Here is a 15,554-nt window from a genome sequence, read left to right on the forward strand (position 1 = left end):
GTCTGTCCAGCCCTGCTCTTCTCAGAGGGGGAGAGTGATGGCGGGGGTTTCCTGGACAGCCGTCCCTTCCCAAAACCCTCAGGGGCATCTGTGCAGACCACGTCATGGAACCAGGGCTGAACCGTGAGGCTCTCCGTCTCCAGCTGGCGCTTAGTGTCCAGGAAGAAAGGGCAGGCTCTCAACACGCTGCTGGGGAGCGGAGGCATGTGCTGCAGCCTGCGGCTCGCTCCCTCTCTCATCAGACATCCCTTCTCCACTCCACCCTTTGTCCTCGCAGGTGAGGGCTCCTGTGGCAGGACGGAGGGGCCAGCAGGTGCCACCCCGGACAGCATGGCATGCTGGTGTTTGTACCTCAGAAGGAGGCTTCTATGGGGCAAGAGAGTAAAGACCAGGAGGGGCTGCCAGGGCTGGCCTGGGGGAATTCAGACTGCTGACCCTCCCTCAGGGCCTCAAACTGAGCATGGGCTGCCTTCCAAGTCAGGCTGCAGCAGGCAGGATCTCCAGGTTTCCCATCTGACGCTGCAGGCCCTGGTGACTCTGACACCATGAGGCGGGCGTCTCCACATAATTCATCTTGAGCTTGTGGTTTCATAGGAAGGTGCGCTGAGAGCAGCAGGAGTCGCAAAGCCCATGTTGTGTGGAGGCAGTTGTGGTCACATCCTGCCCATGCTCACACATGCCCCTTGGGCTTCCATGCCATGGTAGGTTCAGTGCCAAAGCACAGGGGATGCAGGGTGGACAGCCTGCAGTCACCTCTCCCTCAGTCACATTGGGTCATCTGCTTATTCTGGATCAGGGGCCTTATTTCTGTCTTTGATTGTCAGCCACGTCCCCCAGCAGTCAGACCATGAGGAGTCCCCTCAGTGTCCCCAGTCACTCAGCACCTTTGCACTGGGATGCGATTCCACCAGCTACTGTGGGCACAGTAGTGAAACCCCCACATCTGGGCAGGGTCACAGACAGAGAAAGTGGCTGGGTGCCAGGCTGGCCCTCAGCTCCCTGGAGTATCCTCTGAGCATGTCAGGTGTTCCCTGCTGGCCAGGGCCTCATCTTAGCTAAACTGACAGGAGATTGTGCATCAGCAGGGAGAGCAGCGTGAGCTCTCGGACTCGTGGGCTTCCTGCTTCCCTGACTCAGGTGAAGCTGCCTCCTGCCCACAGCCCTTCATGCACAGGAGGGTTTTCTCTTCTTCCTGCATTACTGAGCGTAGTGCCATCCTGGAGGTACAGCTGGCTGCTTCCTGCAGCTCTGACAGCCCAGGCGGGCACCCACTGCACACTGAGAGCCGCTCCCAGCTCGGAGAGGTGCATGGGCCGTGGGCACCCCTGTGGGCTGGGGGATGAGGCCAGCTCAGCTGCAGATCCCAACCCCCCACTGCCTTTCCTCTGTCCCAGCTGGGACAGCTCAGTGAGATCGCAAAGGGGACCTCCTGGGCAGCCTTCTGCAGCCTCCACAGGACCCTCAGACCCCCAGCCCATGTCCAGATAAAGCTGACACCAGCCCCCGCCTGCCCACCTGACCACAGCGTCTCCTCGGGGCCCTGGGAGCAGAGCACAAGCCTGGGGGGGGGAGCATGACTTCAACTGCTGCCTTGCAGAGTGGGGTCAACGGTGCCCACCCAGGGGGTTCTGAGGGTCTCTGGGGTCTATGTTATAGAGTTCTGTGGGGATGGTGTACCCACCCCGTGAGGGATATCAGTCAGCTCAGCTGTTGCACAAAATTCTGCAGGTTGGTCTGAAGGTGCAGAAAGTGGGACTTAGGCTCAAGACCCGTGTTTGCAGGGTTTTCCTGCAGCCCTTCTTGCCTTCTTCCTGTGTCCTTACGTGGCCTTCTCTGTGTGTGTCGGCACCCCTGGGGTCTCTTCCCCTTCCTACAAGGACAACAGCCCTGTTGGATCAGGGCCCACCCTTGTGGCTTTGTTTAACCTCACGTACCTCTTTCTAGGCTCCATCTCCAGACGCAGTCACATGGAGGGTTAGGGCCGCTACCTATGAATTTGAGGGACACCATTCTGTCTACAGAAGGGTCTTCATGTGACTCTGTGAGCTGCAGCACGTGAAGCATCTAGAACAGTGCTAGGCACTGCCTTTTCTAGCCCAGGGTCAGAGGTCAAGTGGATGCTAGATCTCTGACCCTCAATTTCACTGCCCCGTGGGCAGTGAGCCTCACGCGCCCACACCGAGGAGGGGGCTGCGGTCCTCCAGGACCCTCTTCTCCAGTGAGTGTCAGTCACTGAGTTTGGGGGTTTTGCTCCTGGTGCAGGCTGACTGGCCCCACCTGTGTGGTGTTGCCCTTTGCTTCCAGTGTTTTCTGTCCATCATCATGGGAATGCGGCTCCCAGGGCAGGTAAATCTTGGGGCTGCATTTGAGATTTTGCCTCTCTGTGCCCCAGTGCCCCATATGGTGGGAGCTCACCTCACTGGTCTAATGAAAAAAAAGACTAAAACATTCCCAAACATTTCCAACCAGGGACATTCTTCCCTTGTTTTACTCTACCACGGGGAAGACGTGTTCTCCTTTGAACCCTGACCTCAAGCCCTCTACTTTGGCTGTGACATCCAGAAATGGGAGTGGGGTTCTGGGGCCTGTGTCTGTTGGTTCACAACAACTTTTGCTTTTTCTCCATCGACTTGAGGCAACACTATGAGGACTTGCTGAGACTGATTTGGAGAATTTTGTAGAAGCAGAAAGTGCATGGGTGTGAGGTTCAGAAGTGGGTCGGGGTAATCTGATGTGTTTCGCTGTCTCTCTGTAAGGCTCCGTCCGGACCCCCACTCAGCAGGAGAGGTGCACTCTGCCCTCTGCCAGCGGCCTTGGATGGAAAGAGGCTGGAGGCAGGCGTCCAGGCATGGCAGAGACTCTGCCCTCTAGGAGCTGGCTCTCAGAGCCATGCAAAGACGCCCTCAGCTGAGCAGCCCTGGTGGAGGTGAAGACAAACCTCACATGGGGAGCCCTCGGTGCTGCAGCTGTGCCTGCAGGGAGCCCGCACTGCACAGGGCCTTCTCGGCTACCAGCCTGGCTCCTCTGCCCTGGCAGTGTGTCTGTTCCAGTGAGACCTAGCAAATCATAGCTCAGATCAGAGAATGCCTGGGAATGCAGGGGAGAGCCTGGGCGTCTGCCGCGCGCACAGATGCCTGGCCATGTGGTCACACGGGTCTCCTGTTTTCTTTTCAGGATTTGAAGACTGTCCTATCTCTGCCCCAGCACCCAGGGGAGCTCCTGCACCCCGTGGTGTACGCGTGTACGGCAGTCATGCTGCTGTGCCTCCTCACCTCCATCATCACCTACCTTGTGCACCAGAGGTAAGGCTGGCACAGGGGAAGCACCCCCATTTTGCCCTGGGACCCGGTGATTTATCTGTGAATGCACATCTGTGAAATGGGGTTTCACCACCCCTCGCATGGCAAGAAGTCCCTAGAAGATGCTCCACCCATCACCAGCCAGCTTGAACCTGCCCAACCCTGGGTGCCCATCACAGAGCCAGAGGGTGAACAGGTGCTCAGGGGAGCCACGCCCTTCCACTCTGAGCCTCCACGGGGTCTCCTCAACAGCAGCCTCGTGTTCTTATCAAACTGGGTGAAATAAGTTCTTCCTGAAGTGGGTGCAATGTCAGTTCAGGGGCCCTGAGAAGTCCACCTCATTGGGGTGATGGAGTGAACTGCAGGACCCTCAAAGACCCTTCCATTGTGCCTCTGTCTAGAAAGGGGAGTCTGGTCAGTTTTCTGCTTCTGAACTTGTTTTTTTATCCATGTCTGGGAGTGCGGGGATAACCTCAGTGTGTCGGCATCATGTGGAGAGGCACGGGAGAATGTGAAGAGGGTCAGGGTCAGGGTCAAGCCCATAATCAGAGTCATGGGCAATGCCTAGGCCATGACCACAACCATAGTCATGAGCAGAGGCTTGGGTGTGTCCAGAACCAAGATCATGGGCAGAGGCTTGAGTGTGTCCAAGACCAAGATCATGGGCAGAGGCTTGGGTGTGTCCAAGGCCAAGATCATGGGCAGAGGCTTGGGCGTGTCCAAGACCAAGACCATGGGCAGAGGCTTGGGTGTGTTCAAGGCCAAGATCATGGGCAGAGGCCTGGGCATGGCCAAGGTCATAAGTAGAGGCCTGGGCATGTGGAGCCTTGGGCATGTCCAAAGCTGAGAAGTCCAAGATCAAGGTGCTGGCAGATTTTGGTGTCTGCTGAGGGCCTCTTTCCTGGTTCACAGATGACACCTTCTCGGTGTGTCCTTACATGGTGGAAGGGGCCACTTTCATGAGAGCACTAATCCCATCATGAGGGCTCTGCCCAATACCCGACTTCCTTACACCATCACATTGTGGCTGGATTTCAACATATGAATTTGGGGGAAACAAACATTCAGACCACAGCAGCTGTGGTCATGGGAAGAGCCTTTGGCATGCTTGGGGCCATGGTGAAGGTCACGGCCACAGTCACAGTCAAAGTTTATCAATGTCAGTCCTGGCCGCAGCCAGGAGCAGAGCAGAGCTTTAGACATGTTTATGGTCATGGAGACAGGCACAGGCCAGGTGATAGCAGGGTCATGTGCAGAGCCATGGTCATAGCCATGGCCTCTTCCTAAGGCCTCAGACATCTGCTCAGAGAGGGAAGAGCTCATCCTGGGAACCAGAAAGCATGACTTCTGTTTCTCGACCGCAGACAGGCCAGGGTCTCACAGCCTCCGCACCTTCATCTGCCAAGTGGTCAGATTGGTCAAGACTGAAAAAACCCTCCTAGTGTTAGCATTCTAAGGTGATTTAACATGAAATTATCTAATGGCAACCCAGTAAGGGTGGATCCAGCACTGTCCATCCGTCTGTCCCTGACTCTCCTGGCCTGCTGAGGGCCCACCATCCCATGTAGACAAAGCACATCCTTCAGACGAGAGTGCTCGTTCCCACGCTGCTCCCTGAAACTCTGGCTCCTAACGAGAAATCTCTGTTCCCCGCAGTGCCATCCGCATCAGCCGGAAAGGCCGGCACATGCTGCTGAATTTCTGCTTCCACGCTGCTCTGACCTTCACGGTGTTCGCCGGCGGCATCAATCGCACCAAGTACCCCATCCTGTGCCAGGCGGTGAGTGCTGCTCCTGTTTCCATTGCCACCAAAGGGGAAATGTGTGATAACTGTCTTGCTTATGAAATAATATTCCAGTATGTGTTCAGTTGTGCCTGGTAAGGGAGCAGCGGGCATCCTGCGTGTCTGTAGGATGGTCTCACTCCATATGAATCCACTATTTTGCTCCACATTTGATTATATAAATTATTTTTCATGGGACCCTCTTGCCCCAAGGCTTGTGGTGACATGCTAACAAGACACTTATCATCCAAGAAACCATGCTCTTCCCAGGACAGGGACACAACCTGCCTCTCCTAAAGAGACTGGGGGGAGCTCAGGAGGAACCTCTGAACACTGAAGCCTTAGCTCGTGACCAGGAGAAGAAGCTCCGTCACCTGTGGGTCACCAGGTTGTCCCAGCTGCAGTAGGTGTCCTGCTCCTGCAGGAACTATGCTCCCTCTCAGGAAAAAGTAGAGCTTCAAAGCCCCTGAACATTGAAAAGAATAAGGGAAGTCATGAAACGGGTCTTCCCCACACTTATGCCCGGCCTGACCTTGGTCTAATAGAGGAGAAAGTATAAATCGCTCAGTGCCTGGCAGAGCTCATGGCAGAGACGCTTCCATCAGAACCAGCCCTGGTCCTCATCCCCTTTGAGCTGTGGCTTGGGCCAGGGAGAGGGGCGGCCACGAGCCTCTGCAGTGCAGTTCCAGCCCCACCCCCGGGCAGCCTGCTGCATGCCAGGCTCAGCCCCGTGGACCAGGAGCAACTTTTCACAGACCCCCGTGGTCTCTGTCACTGTCAGGGCTCGCACCTGGCAGCCCTTCTGGCACCCACACGGCCTCCTGACCCCTTGCTGCCTCTGCCATCATGAGCTCAGCAAGAACCTCCTGCTGGCTACAGAGCAGCCTCCATCTAGTCACCTGGACCCGCAGGCACCTGTCCCCTGCATAGGCGGCAGCGGCCGAGACTCGCCCTGGTGACGGTGGGTGAGAGATTGCTCCTGCAGGGCTGCTTCAGGGAGCGTCGGGCTGTGAGCACAGCTCCCCGCATGGCCCACAGGCCTGGACACAGCTGCGGAGGCTCCTTCTTTCCAGCATCACCTGATGTGAGGCCAGGAGTGGGCCACGAGTGGGAACCCACGCCCTTGACACAGTACTGCCACCCCAGAGCTCTGGACCCTGGGCCCAGCCTCCGCAAGAGGAGGCGTCCTGTCTGTGACTGCATGTCATGACCAGCCCTGACAGCTGCATCCTCCACCTGGTCCTGGGCCAGCACGGCCCTTGCAAGAAAGTGGCGACACATGCCTGGTGGCAGCTGAGGGTCAGACACACTTCCCTGTTCACAGCCTCTCAATAAACCAGAAACGGCCACAGTGAGCACCCTGGAAATCCAATTGACGTCCTGCATGTGGCACCGGCCAGGGAGCCCGAGAAACGCAGTGAAAGGCGTTCTAACTCTGACATCCACACGTTGCCACCTGAGCACTCCACACTGGAACCCTGCTGGGGACAAACCCACTGGAAGTGCAGGTGGTGGTCCCACCCCACAGGGCTTTGGGTAAACCCTGCCCACAGCCCCAGAAAACCTGCGAACTGTCCCCATGCACAGGCCAACGGGCGACAGCCTGGGGCAGACACTCGAGGTGTGTGGTGGGTGGGGCAGGTCTGGGAGGGTTGGGAGAGGTGAGATCTGTGTGGAGATGGTGTTAAGGAGAGAGATGCTCCTTTCTCTCCTCGTGACAACCCTTGGGACCTCCATCGGAGGACATGGGGCCCTGAGTTCTGAAGTAGAAAAGTCTGTGCCCTTTCCTGATGCCATCTTGATCTCCCATGTACATTTGCAGGTGGCAGGGCATCACTCAATCACTCATTCATTCATTCATTTGGCAAATGTGCACCAAGGGTCTGCTGGGCCATGCAGTGATGCTGTGCACAACCAGAGACAAACCCACCGGGTCTCCTGCAAGGGGTCAGACAGCAGACAAAGGCAGAAAACCAGCCCTTATTGCAGGAGGCACTGCGGAGCAGCTGGAGAGGACAAAGCCGGGCCAAGAACCCAAAGGCCAGCATGTGGCAGCTCAGCTCTAGGGACGTCCTTGAGGCCTTCAGGGCGGCATTGTCCTGTGACCACCAATGTTTCTTTAACTCCACCTGTGCTTTGCAGCCGTGAACAGGGGTGTGCTGTGCTGCTGCTGAGGGCCCCGGGGCAAGCAGAAGGCCCCTCCGCTGTCTGATGGAGAAGAGAGACCTGAGCAGGGCCAGTTAAAAACCAGGCTGTGGACAGGTGACCCCAGCCCCCACTGGTACCCAAGCGCAGGACTCTCGGGGCCCACCTTCCCTGCCAAACCCCTCAGCATCACGGTGCCCCAGTGAAACGACACACGAGGAAGGGTCCATGGCGCTCAACACGGGAGGGAACTGACAGTTGCTATGGCAACAGGAGGATGACCGTGAGCCTCATTAAGCACTAAGTGACATCATAAACAAAAGCAGAAGGTCACATGATGGATGTGCGTCAGTACTGGCCCTGGGTCCAGAAGCGTGGGTGGGGTGGCCTGCCTGCCACCCCTTTTCCAGGCAGCAGGTACTGCCAGACAGCCACGCAGCGTCCCTGTGTCCTCTGCACATGTCCAGCCTAAATGAGCCCATGTTTGGGAGACAGGGTTCTGCTGCTCCCACCTTCTTGTAACCCCCAAAGGCACACAGCCCAGATGAACTAGGCCCCCAGCCCAGGCGCAAAGCCAGCTCCCACTCCCGGCACTCCCTGCCCTCTCCTGGCATTTCCACTCACACGTGACAATGGCAGCTGTGTCACTGGGGCGTCCCTCAAGCACAGGCCTGGCTGCCACGCTGCCTGCCCTGCTCCATCCTCTTCCATGCAGAGGTTGTCTGGGGTTCCCAGCGCGTCGGCCAGGCCAGGCCTAGCGTGGGACCGCACACGGGTCCCCCAGGTCCAGGCGAGGGGAGCACGCGTCTGCCACTGTCCGGCGCACAGGGAGCCCCGCAGCCATCAGCAGGCACCCTGAACTTCCCACCCCACCCACAGAGAGCGCGTCCTCACAGGTAAAACCTGAAGTCTGGGTCTCATCGGTCATTGCAGCAGCGCGGTGGTGGCTTCATTCAGAGAATCTCTGCTTTCCTCGATCACTTGTGTCCTTTCCAGCCACAGCAATATTTTACTCATCAGTTCAAAATGTCAGGTTGCCACTCCATGGGTGACCTCACTTCCTGGAATCCGATGGAGGCGCAGGAGTGTGGACGCACAACTAGCTGCCACGGCACGTGCCATGGTGGACGCAGCTCCAGTGCTGTTTCCGCAGGAATGACGCACTGTCTTGCGCAGTGGCTTGTCCAGGCCCCCTCCCCATCGGTGTTCCTCCCGACCTGCCATGCCACAGACACTAGCGTTGGGGAGACCCCCGCATGGGCCAGCATGCTTCTTTCACTCGGTGGACGCGTGGGAGTGCTGGGCCCAGGAGGAGCTCATCTCTCCAGCCCACAGGGTCCATGCCTGAGCCACAGCGACCCCAGGAGGAGCGTGCCGCAGCCCCCACCCCTCTCTCTGTGGAAGCAAAGCTAAGCAGTGCCAGAGTCCTGGCAGCCCCTGCAGCTCTCGAGAGCTCTGGGGCCCTGTGAGGTGTCCACGTCAGCCAGAGGTAAGCCCCTCACCATGATGCAGGTTTCTTCAAGATGCAGAGGGAGCTGCCGGGGGCAGACAGCTGTCCGCTGTGGGTCACCTGGCGGAGGCGGGGCCTGCTGACCACGCTCTCCCCCACAGGTGGGCATCCTGCTGCACTATTCCACGCTCTCCACCCTGCTGTGGATCGGGGTAACCGCCAGGAACATCTACCAGCAGGTGACCAAGAAGGCCCCACTGTGCCCGGGCGCAGATCACCCGCCGTACCCCAAGCAGCCCCTGCTCAGGTACCAAGCATGCTTGCGTGTGGCCCACCTACACCCCCAGTCCCCCATAGTTCCCAACCCTGGGCACCCCTTTGAGGTCTTGGCAAATTTCCTCACCAAGCAGCTTGTGGCCTGAGGACGTTTCATCCACACAAGTGGTCGGGGTGGGTGCGGGATACCAGGGGCTGGGCCATGTGCTGGTGGCAGGATGCCAAGGGGGCCTGGGAGCCCCTTGTGCTGGGGTCAGAGGAGGTTCATGTGCTGGGGACGGGGGGCACCGTGTGCTGGGGGAAGGGGGGTCCATGTACTGGGGCAGGATGTCAAGGGTGGCTTAGGGAGGTTGTTTTCTGGGGGCGGGATGCCAAGGGAGGGCGATGCAGGGCAGGGCTCCACCATTTGTGGCTGGAGCTGGCTGGGGGTGGTGCCCTCCCAAGCTGCAGAGGGACTGGTGTGGCCATGTGTGCAGAGAGGCTCTGGGTGGCCACGGCTTCGTTTTGCTTCATGGTCTCAGTGCCGTTGAGACACCCACTCGTTAGCTGGTAGAAGACTGTATTTTTGTGTTGCTATAACACAGTTACCTGAGACTGGGTAATTTATAAAGAACAGAGGTTTATTTGGCTTACGATTCTGGGACAGCTGTGCCTGGCATGGGCCTCAGGCTGCTTCTACTCATAGCGGAAAGTGGCAGACAGCTGGCGGGTACAAGCAGATCACATGGCGAGAGGAAGCAAGAGAGAGAGAGAAGGTGCCAGGGTCTTTTTAAGCAATGAGCTCTCGCGGGAAATAGTTGAGCGAGAACTCACTCATTAATCCCCCCTCCCCCAGGGAGAGCATTAATCCATTCATGAGGGATCCACCCCCGTGACTCAATCAGTTTCCAACACTGACACATTGGAGATCAAATTTCCACATGAGTTTTGGAGGGGACAACACATGCGAACTCCATCAAAGACTGTCACATGCTCAGTTGCTAATTTCAAGGTGACCATGGCCTGGCCTCTTGGGACTGGTGGTGGGTAGACCTGCTCCCTCTGGTCGTCCTGCTCTTTTCTCAGGCCGGGACTCTCAGTGGACTTGGTAGGGACATGGATATGCCTGGGGCCACAGGAACAACCCCCAGGGGCCAGGATGGCTATGGTCACCTCCCTCCCACCCAGAGCCAAAAGCCAGGGGACTCCTGTGGAACCAGCTTGTCTGGGAGGTGGCAGAAGCTGCTCCCATCCACGAGGAGACAACCCACTGCTGAGGAAACAGGAAGCTCCTTCAGATGCAAACATGGCTCTACTGTGACCAAACAGCCATCACTCTGATGGGAGTTCGGTGGCTCTGGCATAGGCCGATCCCCAACACCAGAGTCAGCAAAAGCCAGGTTCAAAAGTGGCCGGCTAGTGAGGCCTTGCGTGTGGCACCAGCTTGCGTGAGGTGCATCTGGCCCAGCCGTCCTGCTGGAGGTCATCTGAGGCTCTGCGAATGCCCACCCCGAGCCACCTGTGGAATTTTCCAGAGTGACCGTGAGTGACCTCATCCAGGCAGGCTCCATAGACGCAGCTGCCCTGGGGGTTCCTCGGGTGTTTGGGGAGACACTCACCTCCAGGCGATCTGTGCGAATTTGCAGAGCAACCCCTCGGTGTGGCTAAAACCACCAGTAGAACTCATTTTGAGGCAGATAAAGCAACACCCTGTGCTGTCTAAGTAAATAAGCTAATTTCCACCTGGAGCGCCTCCTGACGTTGTTGATTTTCTGATCTGAGCAGACACGTCGCCACTTAGCAGCCAGGGCCGGGGAGATGCCGCTGCTGCTCCTGGGGGCCCGGAACGCAGGACTCATTACCTCTCCTCTCCTGAGGTCCCCTGGGTTTAAAAATCACTCTCAAAATGCATTTCCTCGTCTGTAATTGATTGAAGAGTTGCCTGGGTTTTTGAAGAGTGCGGTGGAAGCCGCGGCGCGTTCCAGCGCTTTTCTCTCTCTCTGGCGTCTTCCAGCTGCACTTAGAGCAGATGCTGCTGGCCAGGCCCGGGGCTTGCCCAGGGGGTCACACCGCAGAGCGGGTGTGGTGCTGACTGGTGGACTCAGAGGACCCCAAGGACCTGCTCACTTGTGGCTCCTCTTGGTGCCGCCTGGAGACCACCACCCACCTAACCCCTGCCCCGCTGGGCCCCACTTTCTTTGGTACAGAAGGACCCTGACTTTGACGGGCGTCCACAAGATGCTGTGATTCCAGCAGCATCTCTGGGTCACTACCATGCCTGGTCACTCGGCCTCCCCAGCCCTGTCCCCGTGGCTGGCTGTGGGCGTGGCCTGCATACCTCTCTGCAGGTGCAGACTTGGGGGTGGGGGTTGTCTGCTCCCCTCCACTTCTCCCTCTGGCCTGGCCTGGGGCCGGTGGGGGAACGGGCTGGGCCTGTGCCTCCCCAGGGAGACCAGCTGGAAGCCCTTCTTCTCAGACCCCCACAGAGGTGCTCGAGTCACCCAGAAGCTTCCAGTAGGAGGGGCTCCTCCCATCAGCCCCACAGTGGGCGTCTTTGGTCTTCATCCCAGCCCTGCTCCCAAACTCGTGAGCAGCGCGGGCATTGGTTCCCGAGTTCAAAGAGCTTCCTGGGAGGAAGGGACAGGCCACCGTGGTGCTCAACCCCTCGGGCTGTCCTGTGCCCGCCGCGTCTTGCTGGGCCCTGGGCCAGCTCCTCTGTCCCCAGCCCGCTCGGCATGTTCCCTGTGGGAGATGAACGCAGCTGCTCCCGAGACGCTCGGCGTGAACTCCGGCGACGGAGCCCTCGGTGTTCGGGAAGCCATGCTTTCCTTGAAGGCCTGCGCTGGGGTCTGCCTGCTCTCAACACCCACCTCTGCTCGGCTTTGGGGAAAACCAAGCTCATTTCAGAGGGATTTCAAGGAAAATAAAGCCACACAGTCTCACATCACTCGAGTGGATGGACGTGCCCAAGCCCGCAGCCGGCTTCTGCGTGAGCCCTGGGGGCGGTGTGGCCAGGTCAACTTGGGGTAACTCCTCTCGCCACAAGAGAACACGGTTAGAGAGGGGACTGACACCCGCGACCCCCGGCTGTGTTTGGGGGGTTAGAGTCTGGGGTCAGGACCTGCCCTCTGGCCAGGGCTCGGTCAACGACTGGAGAGTATAGTCGGTGGAGGCCGCCAGCCTTCAGAGACTGGACTCTGGGCTGAATGGGACTCACTGCTGAGACTAGAGCCACTGCCACCCTCTCCTCACGTGCTGTGGTTTGTGGTTTCTGTGTCGACGCACACCTAGGTGCTCAGGGATTTTGCAACTTTCTGGATCACCGATTACCTGCTCTCCTCTCCCCTCGATCCCAGGATGGGTCCCCCAGTGACGTGGAGCCTGTGTGTAAAGATGAGGGACTCCGTGTGCTTCCCAGCCTCAGAGAACGGCCCCTGGGCCTGTGGAGAAGCAGCGGCCTGCCAGGGGCTCCTCCGTGACAACAGGGTGTAGCCAGCAGCCCACACCAGGCGGGTTTGCAGACCAGACATGAGCCGGGCGAGCTGTAGATGCAGACATGATTCCATGTCCTGCTTGGAGGCCAGACATGAGCAGCTCGCACGGCCTCCACTGGCTCTGGTTCTCTGCTTTCCCTTTTCTTGGTCCCTTCTTACAACCCAGCACACATCACTGCTGCTACGCTCCTGCTGATGGGAGTGAGTCACACCTGGCACCCACCTCCTGAAGACCCTGGGAGACAAAGGCCCAAGCTGCAGCCCGGCCTGGGCCCCACTGGCATGGGCGGGCCTCCCTGCTCACTCCACACACCTGCCTGCCACACCAGGTTCTGGTCATCTTTGTCCTGTGCCCCGGCTCAAACACCACACAGACAGATGCCGGCTTCCCCAGCACGGAATCTCCATACCCAGGAAGCTCCACGGCCTGCCTCTGAGGGAGCAGAGGGGCTGGGGCATGAGGAAGGGCCAGCAGCAACGCGATGGATTCCCCAGGTGTCAGGGACATCTGTGATGGACCCCCAGCCTGAATGCTGCAGACCAGCAGACCACACGGAATGTGGAACTCATGGCCCAGGGAAAGGTCATCAATCAAAGGCTAAACAATCCCATGGATCAAGTGGCAAGTCCTGAGCTGGAATAAGGTCACAGCCGTGGTGCTTAGCCCCTAAGAATGTCCGTCACGGGCAGCGCTCGCCAGGGGTCACTCCAGCCCTGTCTGCCCTGGGGATCACTCCAGATCTAGATGACTTCAAGTATTTCAACTTTAACAGTGTTAGATCTTCCAACCCATAAGCACAGGATGTCTTTCCATTTATTTAGGTTTTCTTTAACCTCTTCTAGCAATATTTTGTGGTTTTCAGTACAAAAGCTTCACACCTCCTCCTTGGATAAATTTTTTTCCTAAATACTTAATTCTTTTTGACATTATTGTAAATGGGATTGTTTTCTTGATTTTCTTTTTCGGATGGTTCATTGCTTGTGTACAGAAATACAACTGGTTTTCGTGTGTTATCTTGTGCCCTGCAGCGTTGCTGAGTTCCTTTATTAGATCTAGTCAGGTTTTATTAATTCTTTAGGATTTTCTGTGCATATAATGATCATGTCATCTGTGCACGAGGAGAGTTTTGCTGCTTCTCGTGTGTTTGCTCTGGCTAGAGCCTCCAGTCCCACATTAGACGTCTCCCTCTTGTTCTTAGTCTAGCTACAGGTTTGCCAATTTTGCTGATCTTTTAAAGAACCAGCTTTTGGTTTCATCGATTTTCTCTCATGTTAATCTTTGCTCCTGTCTTATTATTTCCTTTCTTCTGCTAGCTTTGGGTTTACTTTGCTCTTCTTTTTTGTAGTTCCTTACGGTGTAAAACCAGATTATTCATTTGAGATCTTTCTTCTTTAATGTAGCCACTCACGGCTATAAATTTCCCTCTGAGCACAGCTTTTGCTGCACCCTGAGGCATGTTGTGGGGCTTTTTTTCCATTCATCTCAAAGTATTTTCTAGTTTTCCTGTGATTTCTTCTTTGCCCATTGGTTATTTAAGAGTATTTTGTTTAATTTTCACAGATAAAAAACCACACTCTCTAAAACTGCACTAAAACCTTTAAGGTTGAGCTGAATGAAGGAAATTCCAGCTCAATCAAAGTAGGCATGTGGTGGTAGCTGGCTCGTCTCTGTGGAGAGATCTTCATTACAATGATGATAAATGCTGTCCCATCCCTGTGTGTGGAAAACTGTGTGGCTGCTGTGTAGCTCTGTGGTGGGGTCGGGTTCCGTGGGGGCTGGCGAGAGAGTGGGCAATTCCACATGTCCTCTGTGTGACCTGCTGCAGCCAGGCCAGCTGCCATCTGCTCTCTCCACATGTGAGGAGTGGAGTTGGCTGTGGGAGTGAGGGGCCCAGTGCCCAGTGGGAGCTGCTGCCCCCAGAGAATGCCTTGGGGTCAGGCCCTGGGCCAAGTTTCACCCAGACCTCAAAGTAGGCCCACCAGTCTTTGTGTGTCTCTGGTGTGGACATGGCTGTAAGTTGAGTGTGGACTAGGTCCTGGACCCCTCAGTACTGCCCCGGGGCCTCCAGCTGGGGAGTCACCCCCTGAAAATGGGTGTGAGCTTTGCAAGCAGAGACACTGCCCTCGCCTAGCAGTAGGAGTCTAGGGAAAGCACAGACCCAGAGCTTCAGCCAGGGGTCCATGGGGTCTCAGCAGGATGGTGGTCTGGCTTTCTCAAGAGGGATGGGAACGACCTTGGGCAGGCCCAGCACATGGGTGGTGCAGGGCTTGTAGGGAAGAGAGATGGCACCAGGGAAAAGGGAGGTGGGAGGGGCACCGGGAGGCCAGAGAGGAGGGCCTCGAGAGGGGAGCTGCCCGGGTGACAGGGGTCAGGCAGATGCTGGACGCAGCCCCCTCCAGCCCACAGGAGACACTTCCTCAACTGCCCCCAACCCCCACCCCTGGGGCCTCCCCTGATTTGAGGGCATGTCACACTGGACCCACCATGGTGGCCACCATCACATCCACATACCCCCAAGCACCTGTCCATGACACCCTGCTGCCAGAGCCCAGCCCAGTCACGCTAGGGCCATTCCCAGCTTCCACATTAACCCTGACTTTCAGCCTCAGGTCCCTAAGACCTAGCAATGCCTCCTTCAGATGTCCCAAGACCCCTCAACAGTGCATTCACCAAGGAACCAGCACCAGCCCTCCACCTTCAGGTCAAGCCCCCAGTCTCATGACTCTGCCCCACCACTCTCAAGCCTGTCCATTCTCCCACACCCAAGCTCCCCCACCTCCGGACCACCGTCTTCCTGTTCTGACGCCTGCCCAGATGCAGTGGGCCTCCAGCTCCACGCTCAGCACCTGCAGTGCAGCCCCTGCCCTTCCAATAGTTCCCTCCTTATGTAGAAATCTGCTTGGGTATCCACCTCGGAAACCGTGTCAGTGCCCCCAGCCCTGGTGCCTTACCCCCTCCCCCCGCAGCTGCTCCTGCCCCTCAGCCACCACACGACCCACCTCGCTCCAGCCAGCCAGGCATCTTCTCAACTTTGCTGCAGCCTGAATCCCAGGCTCCAGCCTCTGCAGGGGGGTCCTCCAGGACGCTTGGACGTCATCAGCCCTCCTCTCCATCCCCACACAGGGTT

At 57.4% G+C, this 15,554-nt stretch overlaps 1 protein-coding gene across 1 annotated transcript in view; it reads left to right on the plus strand.

Annotated features, from left to right (window-relative positions):
* Positions 1-204: 204 nt before the first annotated feature.
* ADGRA1 (adhesion G protein-coupled receptor A1) overlaps positions 205-15,554 on the plus strand; it is a 42,710-nt gene continuing 27,360 nt past the window's right edge. Inside the window, 6 exon segments of the mRNA XM_063101627.1 lie at positions 205-277; positions 1,138-1,304; positions 2,305-2,346; positions 3,175-3,302; positions 4,956-5,079; positions 8,839-8,984. Of these exon segments, the coding sequence (XP_062957697.1) occupies positions 205-277; positions 1,138-1,304; positions 2,305-2,346; positions 3,175-3,302; positions 4,956-5,079; positions 8,839-8,984 (680 nt within the window).

The sequence above is a fragment of the Cynocephalus volans genome, chromosome 7, assembly GCF_027409185.1.
Source record: "Cynocephalus volans isolate mCynVol1 chromosome 7, mCynVol1.pri, whole genome shotgun sequence".
Taxonomy (NCBI): domain Eukaryota; kingdom Metazoa; phylum Chordata; class Mammalia; order Dermoptera; family Cynocephalidae; genus Cynocephalus; species Cynocephalus volans.